The sequence below is a fragment of the Sceloporus undulatus genome, chromosome 9, assembly GCF_019175285.1.
Source record: "Sceloporus undulatus isolate JIND9_A2432 ecotype Alabama chromosome 9, SceUnd_v1.1, whole genome shotgun sequence".
Classification (NCBI taxonomy): domain Eukaryota; kingdom Metazoa; phylum Chordata; class Lepidosauria; order Squamata; family Phrynosomatidae; genus Sceloporus; species Sceloporus undulatus.
Window position 1 is genome coordinate 27,758,182 of NC_056530.1, and position 16,958 is coordinate 27,775,139.

The window sequence follows — 16,958 nt, forward strand, 5'->3', positions numbered from 1 at the left end:
TGGTCCTCCAGATGTTTTGGACTTCAGCCCCCAGAAGCCTCAGATCCCCAAACTTTGGTCCTCCAGATGTTTTGGACTTCAGCCCCAGAAGCCCAAACTTTGGTCCTCCAGATGTTTTGGACTTCAGCCCCCAGAAGCCTCAGATCCTCAAACTTTGGTCCTCCAGATGTTTTGGACTTCAGCATCCCGATGCTTCAGCCACCTTGGCCAAAGGTTTGGGATTTTAGGAGTCTAAAATACCTGGAAGGTCAGGTTTGGGGATCCCTGTGCCTCCTAAGTCATCTAGTCCATCCCAAACTTGCGGAGGGTCCTAACTGCAAAGGAGAAGGCACTGCCAAATGTCGGACGTCGAAGATAGATGGAGAACAGAGGCTGAAAGCGCTCATCGAAAGATACATGGATGCTTCTTGGCCCTGCCAGAGGTGTTACTCCAGGTAACGTCCGGATAGTAACTTCTCTTTGCAGTCCCAAAGATTCAAATAGGTGTCTTGTATATGGAATTCAATTGGAATAGGGTTTGGATCATTGGGATTTGGGGTTTTGCTCACAGCTGTAAAGGTTTGGGCTGAAAGCACCAGGCAAGTCCAGACATATCCAAAGGCTAAAGATGCTTTGGTTCTCATCTAAAATGAGTGTTTGCAACCGATAAAGTGGCTTTCACACTTGTTTTGGGCTTTGCCAAGGCATGCGCAAGAAGGGCAGGGATAGAAATCCGACTCCCGCGCGGATAAAGGAATAATTTCAGCCATTTTACTCTATTTAACATTTCCACCTTTTCAGCATTTGGTGCCGCGTTCCTTTCGAAACCGAAAACAAATGGGACCTTGAGAGAGGTTTGCGCCTGTCAGAGAAAAAAGGTGCACCCTTTTGTGAAGTCGGAGGCTTTTGCAGCCGGCATCCATAGTTTTTGGTGGGTTTTTTGGGGCGATGTGGCCATGTTCTGGAAGGGTTTATTACTGACGTTTCGCCGGCATCTGTGGCTTTGGCATAATAATAAAACTTTATTTTTACTCCCCCTCTCCATTGGGATCGAGGCGGCTTACAATAAAAATCCACCCAATGCAGCAATAATCCCACTTATTCCCTTCCTCCCCTAAAAGATCAATGAAACAAAGTCAACATTCGGAGAAAACGAAGTTGGATACGGAGACGAACAAATATGGGTCCAAGGGATTATCCGAAGACGCCAAAGCCAGAGATGCTGGCGAAACGTTAGGAACGAACTCTTCCAGAACATGGCAACGTGATCCGAAAGAAGTATTCATACTGCTATGCCATGCTGGTTCCATACTGATTCTACACTGTGATAAACATTTGGTTCCTTCTTCAGCCGCACCGAGGGTTCCCTGATCTTTCCGCAAACCAAGGAAGACACAGACGCGCACGGAGGCAGCAGTTGGAGGTTTATTTGGTCTCGTTTCACAGGCTTGGCCCATTCCGCGCCGGGAATCGGGCTGGAAACAGTTGGCTCCCTCGCGTTTGTGGAGTGGAAGAGGGTCCCGAGGGAGCCGGGTGCACAGGCGATAATATTCAAGTAGCAGGGAAGGAGGAGGAGGACACAGTAGAATTGCACATCTAAAGTGCTTGCGGAGGGGGTTTTCTCTGGTTGCGGTCGATGGGAAGCGTGAGCCCACCCTTGTCCCCCGCATCCAGGCACTTGCCTCTTTGCTATTTCACATTTGCATCAATGGAATCAGAAAACCCTCCTCTCATTTTCTCTTCTTTTAAGGCTGGAATCCACTCTGGGGCCTGATTCCCACTACCTTTTAAACCGGATCGCAAATCGGTTTGAACCCATTTAAATGGCCCTGGTTCCCACTTGAATCGATTCACTGATGCGGTTCGGAAAGGAGGGTCCATGTGCCAGACCCGTTTAACCCGCGTCTTTTTTATGCTGATCCCCTCCCCCCGCGTCTTTTTGGATCAATCGATTCTGCACAAATGTGTGAACCAGATGTGGATCGGAATCGGTTTAAATGTGCTCTCCGGGTCCATTTTGAAGCATTTCATTTGTGAATGTGAACCACAAGGGGGTTATTTTACAGGGGAAATAAATACAATCGGGACAAATGTAGCGGGAACCACACTCCGCTGTCCAATCGATCCATCGACTCGGATTGCAAACCGATTTATTTGTAAGTGGGAATGAGGCCTGGGTCTCAGTGAACTTACATCTGCCGGAAATACGACTTGAGCAGTTTTGCAATGTCCACATTCAGCAAAAGGGCTGTAGGAGCGTTACTATTTAGGGGAGGCAGAGATGCGTAGTTGGACACTAAGGAGTATCAGTGCACATTGGCAGAGACAAATGCACATTTGAACACTCTCGCCAGTGTCCCGATGCACATCTCTGCAACTCGGGAGGAGGAGGGTGCCATAGTGTCTTTGCTATGTAGCTACGCATACATGTAAAAATCACACATAAAGTAGTCTGCGGTGTAGGACCGCGGCCGTAAATCATTGCTTACTTCATTCTCATAGGCAGGAAGAAATTATTTCAAGAGTTCTCTGCCTCCCAGATGAGTTTATGAGAGCTTTTTGTGCATTTTAAAATTTTTGTTTTTCACATTTTGTATCCGTGTGCATAAAAACTACCTTTTCCCCCCCCAAAAGGAGTGCTTCTCAGCCCCCCAAAACACAGCGGCTTTTGTGTGAATGAAATAAAAATCCCCCCAAGTCTGAGAAGTCAAGCGGTGGCATGGTTAAGGATAAGAAAAATCTTTGCACCGGTTACATCCCTAACTCTGCTCACAGTGGTGCGTTTTGCCACTTGTGCCATCGTGGCTTGAACGCAAGGTGTGCCTTCCTTCACGACCCTGGCCAGCCTTCCCTAACTAGGTGCCCTCTGTGTTGTTGAGTTGGACAACAACACCCATCATTCCCCAACTAGCATGGCCAATGGCATAGCCACCCTTGAAGGCACAGTCTTCCCTTCCACGCATATGAAGAAAAGCTGTTCTGCGTTTGGCATAGCAACTCTCGGCTTGCAAAAAGGGCCAGAATGGATAGGTGCACTATATAAGTGGCTAAACCTTGTCCAGATATATGCAACACTGGCAAGGGAAAAAACAGTCGGGTCACAACAAACTGTTCCTCCAGTGCCTTAATCCCCGATAGGTGCTTTGCCCCTTGCCATCTCTGCCTATGCTGGCATAGTTAAACCGCTATAGTGCACCTAACTGGATTTCAACCAAGGAATGCTAAGAAGGAATAGGGTTGAAGGGTTTAGTGGTAGTGATGCCAATCTTTTTCTTTGCGGATAGTCGCCCCCAACCCACTGTATTCACTGGGGAGGGCAACCAAGGCACAGTCCTGGCAAGCAGAGTTGGCAAAGTGGGGATGGAGTGAGGAGGTGGCGGCGAACGGAGTATGAGGAAGAATAAAGATAGCTGCCAGTTTGGGGAAGGGCTCCCCAGATTTTGCAAGAGGATGAGAGATCAGAGAAGAAAGGCACTTCGTCGATGGGGTCTAACTGGTTAGTGTTTTCAGCAGGCACAAGGAATGGATCCTCCTCCGCTGCTCTGGCTTACCCACAACACACAACTACTTTGTCGCACTTCTCCAATGGGCACTTGGTGTGGTTTCACATCCTGGCTGAGAAAAGAAAAAAGGAGATGAGGCATCAAGGAGGAGGGGAGGCGATGTGGCAAGGAGGAGGCGGCAAGCGGTGTTGCCCTCCATGCCCCGCAATCTAGGCATATTGCTAGCCCCCCAACCTCTTTCCCGGTGTCTCTGATCACACTTGCAGTTTCTTGTCCGATCGCAGTCGAGGTTCAAGGCGCCAACTTCCCAAACCAAGGTGCCTCCGGAAGATGGGACTCTTCTTCTCCGGCACCCGGTCACTTTGGGGCGGCTCTTCCTCGAGGAGCGGACGCTGCGGACCACCAAGACAAGGCGGTCTCCTCTTTGGGTGGAATGGCTTGAGAGGTCCATGACGGAGAAGGACTCAGCCGCCCAGGAGCCGCCAATCTGGACGCGACGAGGAAGGGGTCACAGGCCGCTACGGGGGTCTCCTTTGAGACCGAGAAGTCCCCGCTGGCAAACGGATCGGGTGCGGCGAAAGGGTTGGTGCTCTCAGGGCCGGGGGGCTTGAAGTGGCGTGGTCCCAGGCGTGGAGACTGGACGGGTGAGGCACGGGGTCCGGAGGACACAAAACTCCAGGGGTCGATGCGACTGCGGACGGGGGACGGCCGTGGCCGGGAGATGAGGCTGGAGTGGGGAGAGGGCCGGGGAGAACGGGGGCTGCGAGGGGATGAGGGAGAAGGGAGAGCACCATCTGCAGAAGAGAGGAGACAGAAACCAGGGTCAGAAAGCATCTTCCAACCTCAAGCTGAAAGGGAGTGGAAGCTCCGAAGGTTGCAGTGTTGCCTGTGTTGCAGTACAACCAGCTAAGCCAAGCCCTCTTCTACATTACTCAGTCCCAACCCTCTTTTTCCTCCATTTGAATTCCTCTAAGTCACTGTCGCTTGCCTGCAATGCATCCTCTGTCTTCCTTAGTCCTTCTGCCCCATTGGCATCTCCCCTCTCTGCATAGTATATAAAGTGACCATGTAGCACCTTTGAATGATTCAAAGATATAGCCATCTTAATCTGTAGAATCAGTACGTAAAGAGATCTTGTAGCACCTTTGAGACTAAATGAAAGCAAGAAGTTGGCAGCATGAGCTTCTCTAGACTTCAGTCCATTCCTTCAGATGCATTTGAGACTGACTGAAAGAAAGAAGTTGGCAGCATGATCTTTCATAGACTTCAGCCTTCAGAAGTGACGGAATGCATCTGAAGAAGTAGACTTAAAGTCTACAAAAGCTCATGCTGCCAACTTCTTTCTTTCAGTTAGTCTCAAAGGTGCATAAGATCTCTCTGTACAGATTCTACAGATGACAAGGCAATCTTTGAATCATTCAGTATAAAAGTGGGATGGATTTGCCATCCCAATTGCCGCCTTGGTCTTCTGCAAGCAGATCTTGGATTGGCATTAACCAGACCTGCTCCCTGTGACCCCGTAACTGCAGAGCATGGAACATTATCTCTTTTCTTGGCCACAGCACCCAGAATCCCCGCCAGCATGGCCAGTTTGGTACCAACTCCCATTTCTGGGCCTTGTGGCCACGACCCTCCAGGAGTCTGGGATTTTGGGCGACATCTGAGCCCAAAGAGGCGGCAAGGACTCCCTGTCGCCCCCAGAGTCCAGGCGACGAAGATCAGTTGGGGGTCTCCTTGCAGAGGTCCACTTGCAGGGCGGGGGGGGACTTCTCTGGGATGGAGGCCGGCAAGGATCCTGGGGGCTGGCGGCAGTCGGCCTAAGCCCAGGAGGAGGAGCACACTGCCACGGATTAAGGCCCGTGGATGAGTCGGGGAGCTGTGGACGTTCTGGGGCCGGGTCCTCAGGTTCTGGAGGTCGATGGGGTGGCCTGGGGTCGGCGAGAAAATGGGTGAGATTATTGTCTTTCCTTCCGACTTATGGCGACCTTAGGCCCACCATGGGGTTTCCTGACAAGGTTTTATTCAAAGGAAGTTTGAGGCTGAGGTGAGAAGTGTTATTTTGCCAGTGGGTTCATGGCCACGCAGGGACTTGACCCGTCCCAGAGTCGGAGTCCAACACCAAACTGCATGCCGGCTCATTCTCACAACCTTAGGGTGGACCAGCATCTGCTGCCCAAGGCAAGGAACAAAATGGCACTGTTCACCCAGCTAGACTGGCAGATAAATCTTTTTTAAACTTTCATGCTGGGATAGTTTTTGTGGGTTTGGGGCTATGTGGCCATGTTCTAGAAGGTTTATTCATGATGTTCGCCACGTCTGTGGCTTGGGCATCCTCAGAGGATGCTGGCATGAAAGAAAGTAGGGTGTATATGATGTATTATCCCCTACTCTCTTCCATGCCGTATTCTCTGAAGATGCCAAGGCCACAGATCTGGACAAACATCATAAAACTCTTCCAGAACATGGCCTGAAACCCACAAAAAACTAAGTATGCGGCCATGAAAGCCTCGCTTCACATTCATGCTGGAGTTGTCTTAGACTTCATCTAGAGTTCCCCTCATCCCCATTTTTGGCAGTCTGTGTGATCCCCAGAGATTCCTGGCGGCTGAAATTTGGACCCCAGACCCCTTGTAGTCTCTCATCGTGTATTAAGGAAAACACACTTCCAGTGTTACAGAAGCACAAAGGCATGGTAGGCAGGGTTGTTGTTGTTGCACGTACCATTTGGACTGGGTTGGGTCTGGGTCTGTGGAGGGATGGACGGCGTCTCTGGCTCCATGTACCACGTCGTTTCTTCCAGCCGTGACCTTCTCCTGGAGTAAGAGCGAAACAGGACTGGGGATTAGGGTTTATACAACAGTAGCGGTCAGTGGTTTCCAGATCCGTGGTTTGATGAACTGGTCCTAAGGATCTCCTCCTTGGAAGCCAGTGGGGCTTTGAAAACTTGGAACATTGGAGTTTGGAAAGCTATATATAAGCATTTTGGTTGTCCGGATAAAGGGGATGTGGATTTTGGATGTGATGGGAAAAGGGGTAAGAAGGTCTCTAAACTGAGTGACAAAAAAGGCTAACCAGGAAAGTCAGGTACTTGTGAATACTTATTTAACAATAATGCAAAAACCTATTAAACCTATTATTTTACTGTATTTATACCCCGCTCTTCAGCCCTAAAGGCTCTCAGAGCGGCTTACAGATAGTTATTCAGACCTCAGGCTTACAACCATCTCTTTATTCTATGATGCAAGTTTTGCAGAACCTAAAGTTGGAAGATCCTATGGCCTGAAAGAATTGTAGGATCTTCCGACTTTGGGTTTTGCAAAAGGTACATCGTCTCTCCTTTAAAATGAACAGCCAGACAAGGGAAGCAATGGGGCAGAAATAGGGGGAGAAAGGAAAGGTGTCTCCTACCTGCCATTTTGTGTAATGCTCTCCCATGGTTTTGGGGATCCGGGGCTCTTTGTGCGGCCGTTCCAGGTCTCGTCCCCGCGCCTAGGCGACTGGCGTCCCCAGTTCTGGTCATTCTCACTCGGTTCCACTGTGCGCATGGCGATGGTGGAAAAGAAGAGCATATGCAGTAAATGGTATATTTGCACACAAATGTTACTTAAACTGTTAGTCCTTTTAATACTCTACTAGGCATTTGTAGCTCCTCCAGTGCAACTCTATGGTCAGTGTCTGTCGGACGTTGACCAGTGAGTTGCGCTGGAGGACTTAGAGATTCCTAGAGAGGTGTCCTCTCAGGTCAAAACATGGCGTTTTTGTTCTTTGTGGTTTTTTCATATTCACGGGGGTCTTGTGTATTCCAAAAATCCCAAACCCCAGCCGAACAATTCCCAGGAATCCCTTTGCGGGGAAGTATTAAAACTTTATCCCAAATGGGTTGAAATCTGTATATCGAGGGTCGTCAACTGTGAAAGGTTGGGAGCCCTTCAGGAAAGCCTTGGAGGGCTCTACCCTCTTGCTGAGCCTTAAACAAAAAAATGTTGCCCCCCATTAAACTGATGTGATTTCCCTCCCACAACTATACTGATGCTCCAAGTAAGTAGATGGCCAGGAAGAAATCTGAGTGCCCCCCGAATCTGATTTCTAACACCTCCTTCGTTGGAGGTTTATAAATAGAGGCTGGATGGTCATCTATTGGGAGTGCTTTGGTTGAGTATTCCTGCATGGCAGAATGGGATCGTAATGCGTGGCACTTAGGGGTCTCTTCCAACTCTATGGAAATTATCGCACTGGAGGGACAGCGTCATTCTCCCATCCTTAAACATGGCTTATCGCACGATTGGGAATCACCCCTCCGCATCCTTCTCCCATGGGTAAAGTGTTATGGAACCATTCCCATGCGTTTCTCCCATGCCTAAAGTGTAATGGAGAATCACCCCTCTGTGTCCTTCTCCCATGAGTAAAGGGTCATGGAGCCATCCCCATGCACTTCTCCCATGCGTAAAGTGTAATGGAGCCGTCATTTGGTGTTAATGGGATTTTGACTTCTACCATAGAATCCTAGAGTTGGAAGAGACCCCCAAGGGCCATCCAGTCCAATCCCCTTTTTGCCATGCAGGAACTCTCAATCAAAGCATGCCCAACAGTAGACACGCAGAAACACACACGCACACCAACACGCACGTTACTCACGCTGGATGGCTCGGAAACGTGGGAAGGTAGGGGACCCGCCTGCCCCCCACCCGGAAAATGTCCCTCCTTTTGTCGCAACCCGGGGCGAGTGCCGGCAACTGGTAAATGCGATGCGTAAAATCATGCACAAAGGCGAAGGAGAGAGAGGAGATAAGTATGCCCGGCCTACAAGAAACGAAGATCAAAAAGGAGACGGAGGACGGCGGGTACACGGTGGACTTGCGGCAGCAACCCTCGGCGGCATGCTGCTTGCAGAAATGCTGTGTGTTTGTGGAGTTGTGGTTGTTGGTTGCTGTGGGCGTTCAGGTCACTTCTGGACTTATGGTGACTCTAGTAAGACACCAACCATTGCTGGGTGCCTCCTCACTGATCTCATTTAGCCATTGCGCCGTGGTCAGGAAAGGCACACACCTCAGCAAAGAGCGCATTGAAATAGCCACCCTGATGCTGCCATGGAGAGCTCTGGGAACCTCCCCAGGAAGATCCCAGGGAGCCCAAAAGGTACCTTAAAAAAATATAGTAAAGTCAGTTGAGGACAGGGAGTCCTGGAGATGTCTCAACCTACAGGTTTGCTATGGGGTTGAGGATCAACCTGAGAGCGTAATAACAACAACAAAAAGTGCTTTTGATATTGAACGGGTTGGAAACCCAATCCGATCCTGTTGGCACCAGAACCAGCGTTTGGACTCGCTGGCCACGATGCAGGCGCGAGAAAGGATGTTTATGTTGGGCTGGTGCAAAAACTCCAGTAGTAGATCTCTCTTATTTTCTCTACCTTGGCAAGGCTGCTTTTATAAGGATGCGATTGAGGCAGGAGGAAGGAAAGGGAAAACCACATGCACCACCTGGATCCGATGAGGACCATAGGAACGGAATAAACTAGATCACACACATTGCCCCCTTGCAAAATGGTGGTGTACCGCTGGCGCGCCAAGTCACGCGCAGCGAGACCAAGGGGTCCCAAAAGTGTGTGAGAGTGGCATCTAGAAGGACCCAGCGCCCCCCGGTGTCCAAAGGATACCGGTACAAAACCAAGGGGCATGCGGATCGCCCCTCGCTGTCACCGGCCCCTGAGCTTGTTCCTCTTGAAGGTGCCCTTGCCGCTTCTTGACGTGGGGCCGCTCCGCGTCATCTGCGGATGAGGCAGGCTCAGCTCCCCGCTCGAAGAACCCTCCAGCTCCCACTAGGGCCAGTTCGTGTTCCCCGCTGGCGGAGGAACGTCCGCCTGGGGATTCTGCTCCAGGCGCTGCCTGCTTCAGCCTTCCTCGCGGCTCCAGGCAGTTCCATGGGGAGAAGGCGTAAAGGAGGCATACGGGACCCGCAACCAGATGGAAGGGCTCCAATCACCGACTTTTTGGTCCCCCAAAACCCTTGTCGTGGTGCACTCCTCCTGGTGAAGAATCAATCGAAACTGGGAAGGGACCGACAAAGGGCCATCCAGTGGCAACACCCTGCCATGCAGGAACTCTCGAGAATCAAAGCAATCCACCAAGCAGAATGGGCCATGCCAGCCGCTGTTTAAAAACCCCAAAGAAGGAGGACTGGTGGGACAGACCAAAATGGACCACAGCAGACGTCTCCTTGCATTCACTAACCTTCTCCTTGGGCTCTCAGCTCATCGAACAATGTTCTGGACCATCTCGACTTTCCACGATACAACGCTCGTTGCATGGAAGTAGTGAAGGATGAGTCCTGGGGGCAGTCAGCCAGAACGCCCCGATGGGTCTCTAAGCACTGTCAGCTGGGACAAGATGGTTGCAAAACTGGGACGGTCGGGGTGGGGATCTTGTTCCCCAGCAACTCTGATTAGGGAGAATAAAGCGGGAGGAGAGCAAAAGGAAACAGAGAGGTCAAACACTATGCAAGCAAGGGAGCCCTGGGTGGGTGCACGAGGAAGCCCTGGTGGCGCAGGTGGGTTAAAAAGCCCGGTACTGCAAGCCATGCAAACAATCAAAACCCACAAGGTTGTGCAGTTCAAGACCAGCCCAAAAGGGCCCCACACTCGCGCAGGCTTGCAGTCCTCCAGAGGAGGGGAGCAAAAATGAGTACCCAGACGTTGGGGCCAAAATTAGCTTCACTTGCTGTCACCGCTACGATCTTTGGACATAGCAGCATATAAAATAAAACCAAATCTAAGTACTCTATGTTTAAAGCATTAAAGCACATGTAGGGGCAGATGGACCCCAATAGATCTGGCGCCAAAAAGAAACAGCCGCTTATACTCCGATAGCAAGGTTTGCACAAGATGCCAATACAAAGCCACTGTTCAGACTGCGATCGCTTACCTGCCATGAGGACGTGCAAAAGGATCGGGAACAGGTAGATGGAATAGGGAAGAGTGTCAGCGTGGTCCACGGCGACCCCATAGGCGACAGCAAGGGGCCATCGATGCCAGCCGCTATGCGGGACGTCTCCGTGAGGAGTTCCCAAAGGAGACCGACCATCAACTGTGGGAGAAGGACGCCAGGAAAGTTGAGGGTTCATCTGCAGGCATTTGATCCCTTGCCACCCCATGAGAGAGCATATATACGGAAAAAATGCATATACCAGAGGAACTTTGATATGCACTGGCGTTCCGCAGATTATATAAATTATAGCCCAATAGTAAATCATTACTAATATATATAGATATATTATCGCATAGTATAGCCTGCAGAGCCTTGGCGAAGCAAGCAAGGTATCGACATGCTATAAATAAAAGGTGCTCCCTTATCATAAAATGGGCCAAACCAAGGTTGCTTTGTTGGCGAAATATATATATATATCATGGGTCGCCGTAAATCCTGCGAAACGACTGAAACGGCGCACAGACAAGGTACCCACAAACCGGAGACTGTATTGAGTTGCTGCCCTCCCTCGTCATCTCCTCGTCCTCGTCTCTCTCCCTCCTCGGCGCATCCTCTCTCCTCTCGCTGTGATCTCACCTGCCAGACATCGCTGCCCCTGGAAAAAGTGGAGGCTCTTGAATGACTGCGGGCGCCCATCCCCCCCCAAGGCCGAGGTGCCGCGCCGCGCTCATTTTGGTGGTCTTGTGCACCACGTGGCTCGCGCCGCGCCAGCCGAAATCCGTGACTGCAGCGCGTCCCCACTGACGCTCGCCATCCAATCCACGTATTCAGCCCAGAGAGACTGCCAGAGAGAAAGAACGAGAAAACAGGTGTCATAATACAACGGAAACCCAGATGGCTCCGGCAACGATAAGTTAGTTTTTCAACCGATACGCCATATATTTACCTTTTATCAACCGTGGTTGTATGGTGCAGTTACAGCGCTATCAAACGAGTGCCTGAGCCATACGGGGGCGCACTATCACGTGGCTTTCGGTTATTCACGCTGAAGCCGTGCGGCAATACAACTGAACGGTGGGCATGCGCAATGCACTGCCCAAGGCCCCCCCATTAAGATCAATCTGGGGCTTGAGCATACACATTTTTTGGGCCTAGCTGCAGGGGGACGTCCACGAAGGATCCCCCGCCTAACAGTAGAGGTCACATCAGAGCAGCACAGGACTAGCGTTCTAGGTTGCCGCTACGAAATTATGACGCATGGCTCCCAGCTTGTCGCGTTGTTAATTTCCGAGCAACAGTCCCTCCGCTTTAAAAGGATTGCCGAGCAGATCCGCCAGCGCGCATATTATTTGTAGTCGCGTTGGCCAAAGTGGTCCCGAAAGTGGGTGTAGTTGCGTCGCGCGACATTCACGTATGGCAATCCTAAAGCAAACCTAACCTGGGTTTGTTCCTGGCCAGGTTTGTCAGAGGAGGTTTGGCACATCCTCCAAAGGCTGAGAGAGATGTGACTTACCAAAGGGCACACCCAATGGGTTCCATAGCAGAACAGGATCCGCCGAACCTGGGTCCACAAGGGCATCCGGCGCTCAGGAACCACTACACTACACTGCCTTTAATCCCGAAACAGACCTCATATTATTTCGAACTTTTTGATTACACAACCCAGCTTTGTTTTGCGGCTACTAATATAAGCAAATTGTGCAAAACTGTGATACCACTTTGGCCCAAGCGCAATAAAGCGATGGGGAATCCGCACCAGAGAATAAGCCCTTGCTGTTGAGGTCAGTCGTGGTCGAACGTCACGCGCGTGCAGGCGAGCAATGCCTGAAAAGCATTCCCATGGGCAGGCGGAGGAGGGGAAAAATTGCACACCGTCGTCGTTGCGACACTCCCGTACCCCCATGGAAGCAGACCTGAAATGCCGTAAAGAACTTTGCCCAACACCCTCAGGTGTCGCAAACAGACACCAAGACGAAACCTTGGGGGGGCGCCTTCCGTCGCATCCGTTTGGAGCATGGAAGAGGGCTCATTCATCCCGTTTCCATGGCGGATTCCCAGGGCCCTCCGCCATGTTTACGGACTTTGCTCCCAGCATCCCTGACTGCTTGGCCTGGGGATGCTGAAAGCTCGGCGTCACAACGCACCGGAGGACCGAAATTTAGAGAATCAGCTAAGCATAATGCATTATGCAAAACCCTATCCAAGGGTGGCTGGGTTTGGCCGGGCAGCCAAAGTACAAAACAACACACAAACCCACAAAACAGGGCATACCTTTAAGTTGTTTTGTGGGTTGTTCGGAACTAATGTGGCCATGTTCTTTCCCTGACATTTCGCCAGGTATCATATCACCCCATTAACCTGTCTCTTCTCCAGGCTAGAACATCCCAAGCTCCACAAGTCGTTCTCATCAGGGCTTCATGGGTTTCCAGAACCCAAGAATCACCATTTTAGTCGCCTTCCTTTGGACACCAGGCTCAAGCTCTCCTCCGCCCTTTTGAATGACGGGGGCCCAAAACTGGACTCAGTATTATCGCAGGTGAGGCCTGACCAAAAGCCCGAGACATACCAGGTGACCCTATTACTTTGCCTATACTTCATTGATGCAGTAAAATCGCGCAATTGGCCGTGTTAGCTGCAGCATCGCACTGTTGGCTCATGCTTCACACTTGTGGTCCACAACCATGCCTCCCAGATCCCGTCCACACATATAAGTCTCACTAAGCCAAGAGTGTCCCCCCATCCTATATCTAGTGCCTGTTCGTTGGTAGCCCTACGATGGCAGCGTGCGCGTACGCGATGGGGGTCGCGGGTCGCGCGGGGGGTGGGTGTTGACAATTTCATGTGTGGTGGTTAGCTTTGGCCGGCCAAGGGCTGGTTCGAGGTGGGCTCGGGTCGCAGGTCAGGTTTGGGGGTCGAGCTTGAACCCGTAGCCATCCGCGGAGTAATTAGTTACTCCTCCTAGGGGTTGGGTGTCCATCTGCAAATCTGCTGAAAGTATGTGCATAATAGATAGCCACCACCAAATAAATCATGTCTCGGGCCACAAGCAAAATAGTAATTCCCCATTACGCGCAAAAAGGAGGCACAAAAGGAGAGATCCCCCATTTGGCTTGAACCAAACTTCTGCCAGTAGTTGGACAAGAGACAGCCCAGGGCGGGTTTTTAAAGGATGGGGAAATCAGGAGCCTTGGTTCGTGGGAAGAGGCAGCTTTGGCTTGGGACCGACAAAAATGCCGGTTGCACTTCTAATGTTGTCTTGGGAACGCGCTGGGATGGAAAGCGTGTGGTGTGTGTGGCTTTCCTCGGTTCGGCCTTTGGCCTTTGTGGGTGCTGTTCCAGCCAGAGCGCTCTCCAAAGTGGTTGTTTCTTTTTTGCAAAACGAGGAAGCCGGCGCATAATCTTTTCCAACCCACTCCAGGCATTATTTTCAAACCCTTGGGAAAGCCGGCAGGGCCCCAAGACCAAAAACAGAAAAGATGGACGTCTTTGCAAAAGCACCTGACCAATGCGGGATGTGGCGATTTCATATTGCCGAAAAGGGACCTTTTAGAGGTCACCAATCCAGACCCCATGTACAGGTAGGGACTCATACAACTCTAAGCACAACAACCAGAAACAAACTGGGTGTGTCCAACGAAAGAGCGACGCAATCGTAGTGCCATAGAAGTATGACGACTCAGATGGCGCTGGCCATCCTCCATACACACCTTCGGAAAGAAGTTGTGGGATCTCAGGATATGGTGTTGTTAGTGGTGTCCAAAAACCAGATTGCCGGCATGAACCCAAATGCACACAGACACACGCCACACACCCAAGGCCGCCGATCCCCGGTTTCTCAAGGGTCATGGCAGGAAACGCGAAGAGCGAACCCATTCTTCTTCCATGGGCATCTCCCGCGAACTTGGCAACCCGGCAGCCCTGACGCTGTGAAAGGGCTCCGTTAGCCCCCCGGCCGCCGCTCCAGTCCCGTGGAACCCGGGGCGACTCAAAGCATCCCTCGCGGCCACTGAGCGGCCAACGCATTGTCCTGGAGGGTTGGCAGAGAATCGGCCCATTGTGGCCCGCCCGAGGCGCGTCTGGGGACGGCGGAACCCATGGGCAGAAGGGTCTTCCCCGGCAGAAAAAGCTCATGGTTGGCGGCACCGCTCAACCCTTGCTTGGCCAAACATTGGCGGCTTAAGCTCCTGGACTGTTCTATGGGCAGGGAAAACGAAAAAAGGCCAGTGAGGCAAACCTTCTCAGAGCCCCAGCTTTGGCAAAACCATGGCTCAGGATCATGGGCACCAAAACAAATCCACTGGAGGCACCTTCTGAAACCACAATGGCTTTGCCGCCCATGGCGGCCAGGGTCCTGGACCGTTGCCCTTCCCCGCCCCCAGGACCGGCGTTGGGAGGAGGAAGGAAGCCAAGAGCGGCCCGGAGCAGGAACGCGGCCAAGGCAGGAAAACAAAGGTCACTAGGGCTCCTCCACCCGGGCCGCTGCCAGCACCGTCGCGGTCATTGGGTTTGGAGCCTCGGCCAGAAAGAAAACACACTACCCAGACAAAGGGAAAACCCCCTTTAGAATAACATCCACGAACCCTCCTCCCCTAGAATCCCACAGCGTGTCGCAAAGAGGCAAGGAGCCACGTCTTGGCAGGAGCTGGCAACGCGCATCTGCAGAAATGGGGCACAAAAGACGTGCCTCTGGGCATGCCGTGAGGCGCCAATCCTCTCCTAAACAAATAGCTATGGGCCCAGCCCCATGCACTCAGGCGTCGGTCCCACACGAAAAATCCAGAGCAGAAAACCTGGCGCGTTCCAAACCCATACAAAGCAACACTATGGCCTTGGATGGCAAAAAAGGGACAGCCCCAAAGAGAAGGGGTGCCTCGGAGCATGCTGTGAGTGCATGTTCTCCACCAACCACCACAACACAAACCCATGCTTCCAGGTCACCTTGGGGTCACCGGAAAGCACCCAGGAACCAACTTATCCATTAGGCCGAAAGCGCACTAACCGAGTCGGGCGTGACAGCTTATGGGATGAGAAAGAGGACAAGCCACAAGAGGGAAGAGCAAAGGCAGGCGGAGGAGGAGGAAACCGAGCAGCCACCGTTCTTCCATTCAAAGCGCTGGTTTTCCCCGATAGAGAACCCCATTGATCCTTTGCTGGGTCGACCTGGGCAGAAAACAGAAGGGGGAAAATAGGGGGATTTCGTGGGCCATTTCAGACAATGCGCCCATGTTCTGGACGAGGTTTGTAGTCCTGCAATGTTTCGGCATGGCAGCTCTGTGGCTTTGGCATCTTGGAGAACGCTGGCTTGGAAGAGCAGTGGGTAACATATCATGGAAATACTACGTGACCCATGGCATAGGCCAAGGAGGTGATTCCATGTTTCAGAGCTGTGTCGACAACCCACAAGCTCCATTAAATTAGTATATTATCTATGATTATTAGTTCTGAGTATTATTAGTACGTAGTAATTCAATATCCCGTGCTTCTCCCAAGCATTGATTCAACCAGGCATGGCAATTGGAATTGACTCAAAACTAAGGAATGAAACCCAATGACTGAAATCAGCAAAAGAATTTTGCAACGTTCTTAGAGCTGGCCACAAAGCAACAGCTCAAGGTCAAGGGGAGCTAGAGCGTCCGGGCACGTGGTTTTCCGGAGAAGATGATATATAGACCTGTGATATCAGAGGCGAAAATGGGAGGGATAGATATCAGGTTTGATAGGGGGGTTTGTTGGCATAGTGTCGCGCGCGGCAAAAACACCGTGTTGATCAGAAAGGAAAGAGAGAAGACTGGAGTCTGTCTGTGTCGCATGTACATGGGGAAAAAGAAATAAAGGTTCAAGACGCTGCTAACGCCTCAAAAGGAAGACCATCTACAACAGTCCGTAAAAAATGATATTTCTAGTTTATTTTATATCAATAGATAATAAATAATAGTTGATTATATTTCTAGAAAGAAGAGGGCGGAGTGTTACAATTATATTTCTATTTTATGGCATGGTCACAACAAGAAATGCCTCTGCACATGCCGCAGGAGTAACCTTGCGTTATTCTTACCTGTAACTGTATATATGCGCCCAAAATTAACACAACACACACACACAAACACAAAAGATTAAGAAAAATATGAGAACGATCCGATAGATAGACTATTTATATATATAGTATATCTCCATACCATCCAGCCATCCATCACATCCACATGCCATCCAGCCATCCCATGAGTTCTTGAGACGAGACCCAAGACTCTAAGCACAACTTCATATGTTTTATATATATATTCCAAAGTCTGATAAAACCCAATATCCCAAACACTTCTGGTTCCAGCCTTTCGGTCTCGGATAGAGATGTAGTTGGGAAATTTAAACCTCTCCAACCGCTTTTGGGTTTCATTCCCCATAAGCCCCAGCCAGCATTGCCAATGGTCAGGGATTGTGGATGTTGCAATGCGAAACTTGCTGGAAGGCCAAAAAGCGCATTTGTGGAAGGGAAACGGAGGTTGAGAAATGCGCACGTGACGCTCGAGGCAGGACTTTGGGAAACGACAACAACAAT

At 51.0% G+C, this 16,958-nt stretch overlaps 1 protein-coding gene across 1 annotated transcript in view; it reads right to left on the minus strand.

Annotated features, from left to right (window-relative positions):
- Positions 1–1,386: 1,386 nt before the first annotated feature.
- The window catches only part of LOC121915587 (mitogen-activated protein kinase kinase kinase 11-like), a gene marked incomplete at its 5' end in the record, with an annotated part of 30,524 nt that continues 14,952 nt past the window's right edge, over positions 1,387–16,958 (minus strand). Inside the window, 5 exon segments of the mRNA XM_042439927.1 lie at positions 1,387–4,276; positions 5,085–5,322; positions 6,157–6,295; positions 6,891–7,017; positions 8,118–8,156. Coding sequence (XP_042295861.1) covers positions 3,840–4,276; positions 5,085–5,322; positions 6,157–6,295; positions 6,891–7,017; positions 8,118–8,156 — 980 coding nt within the window.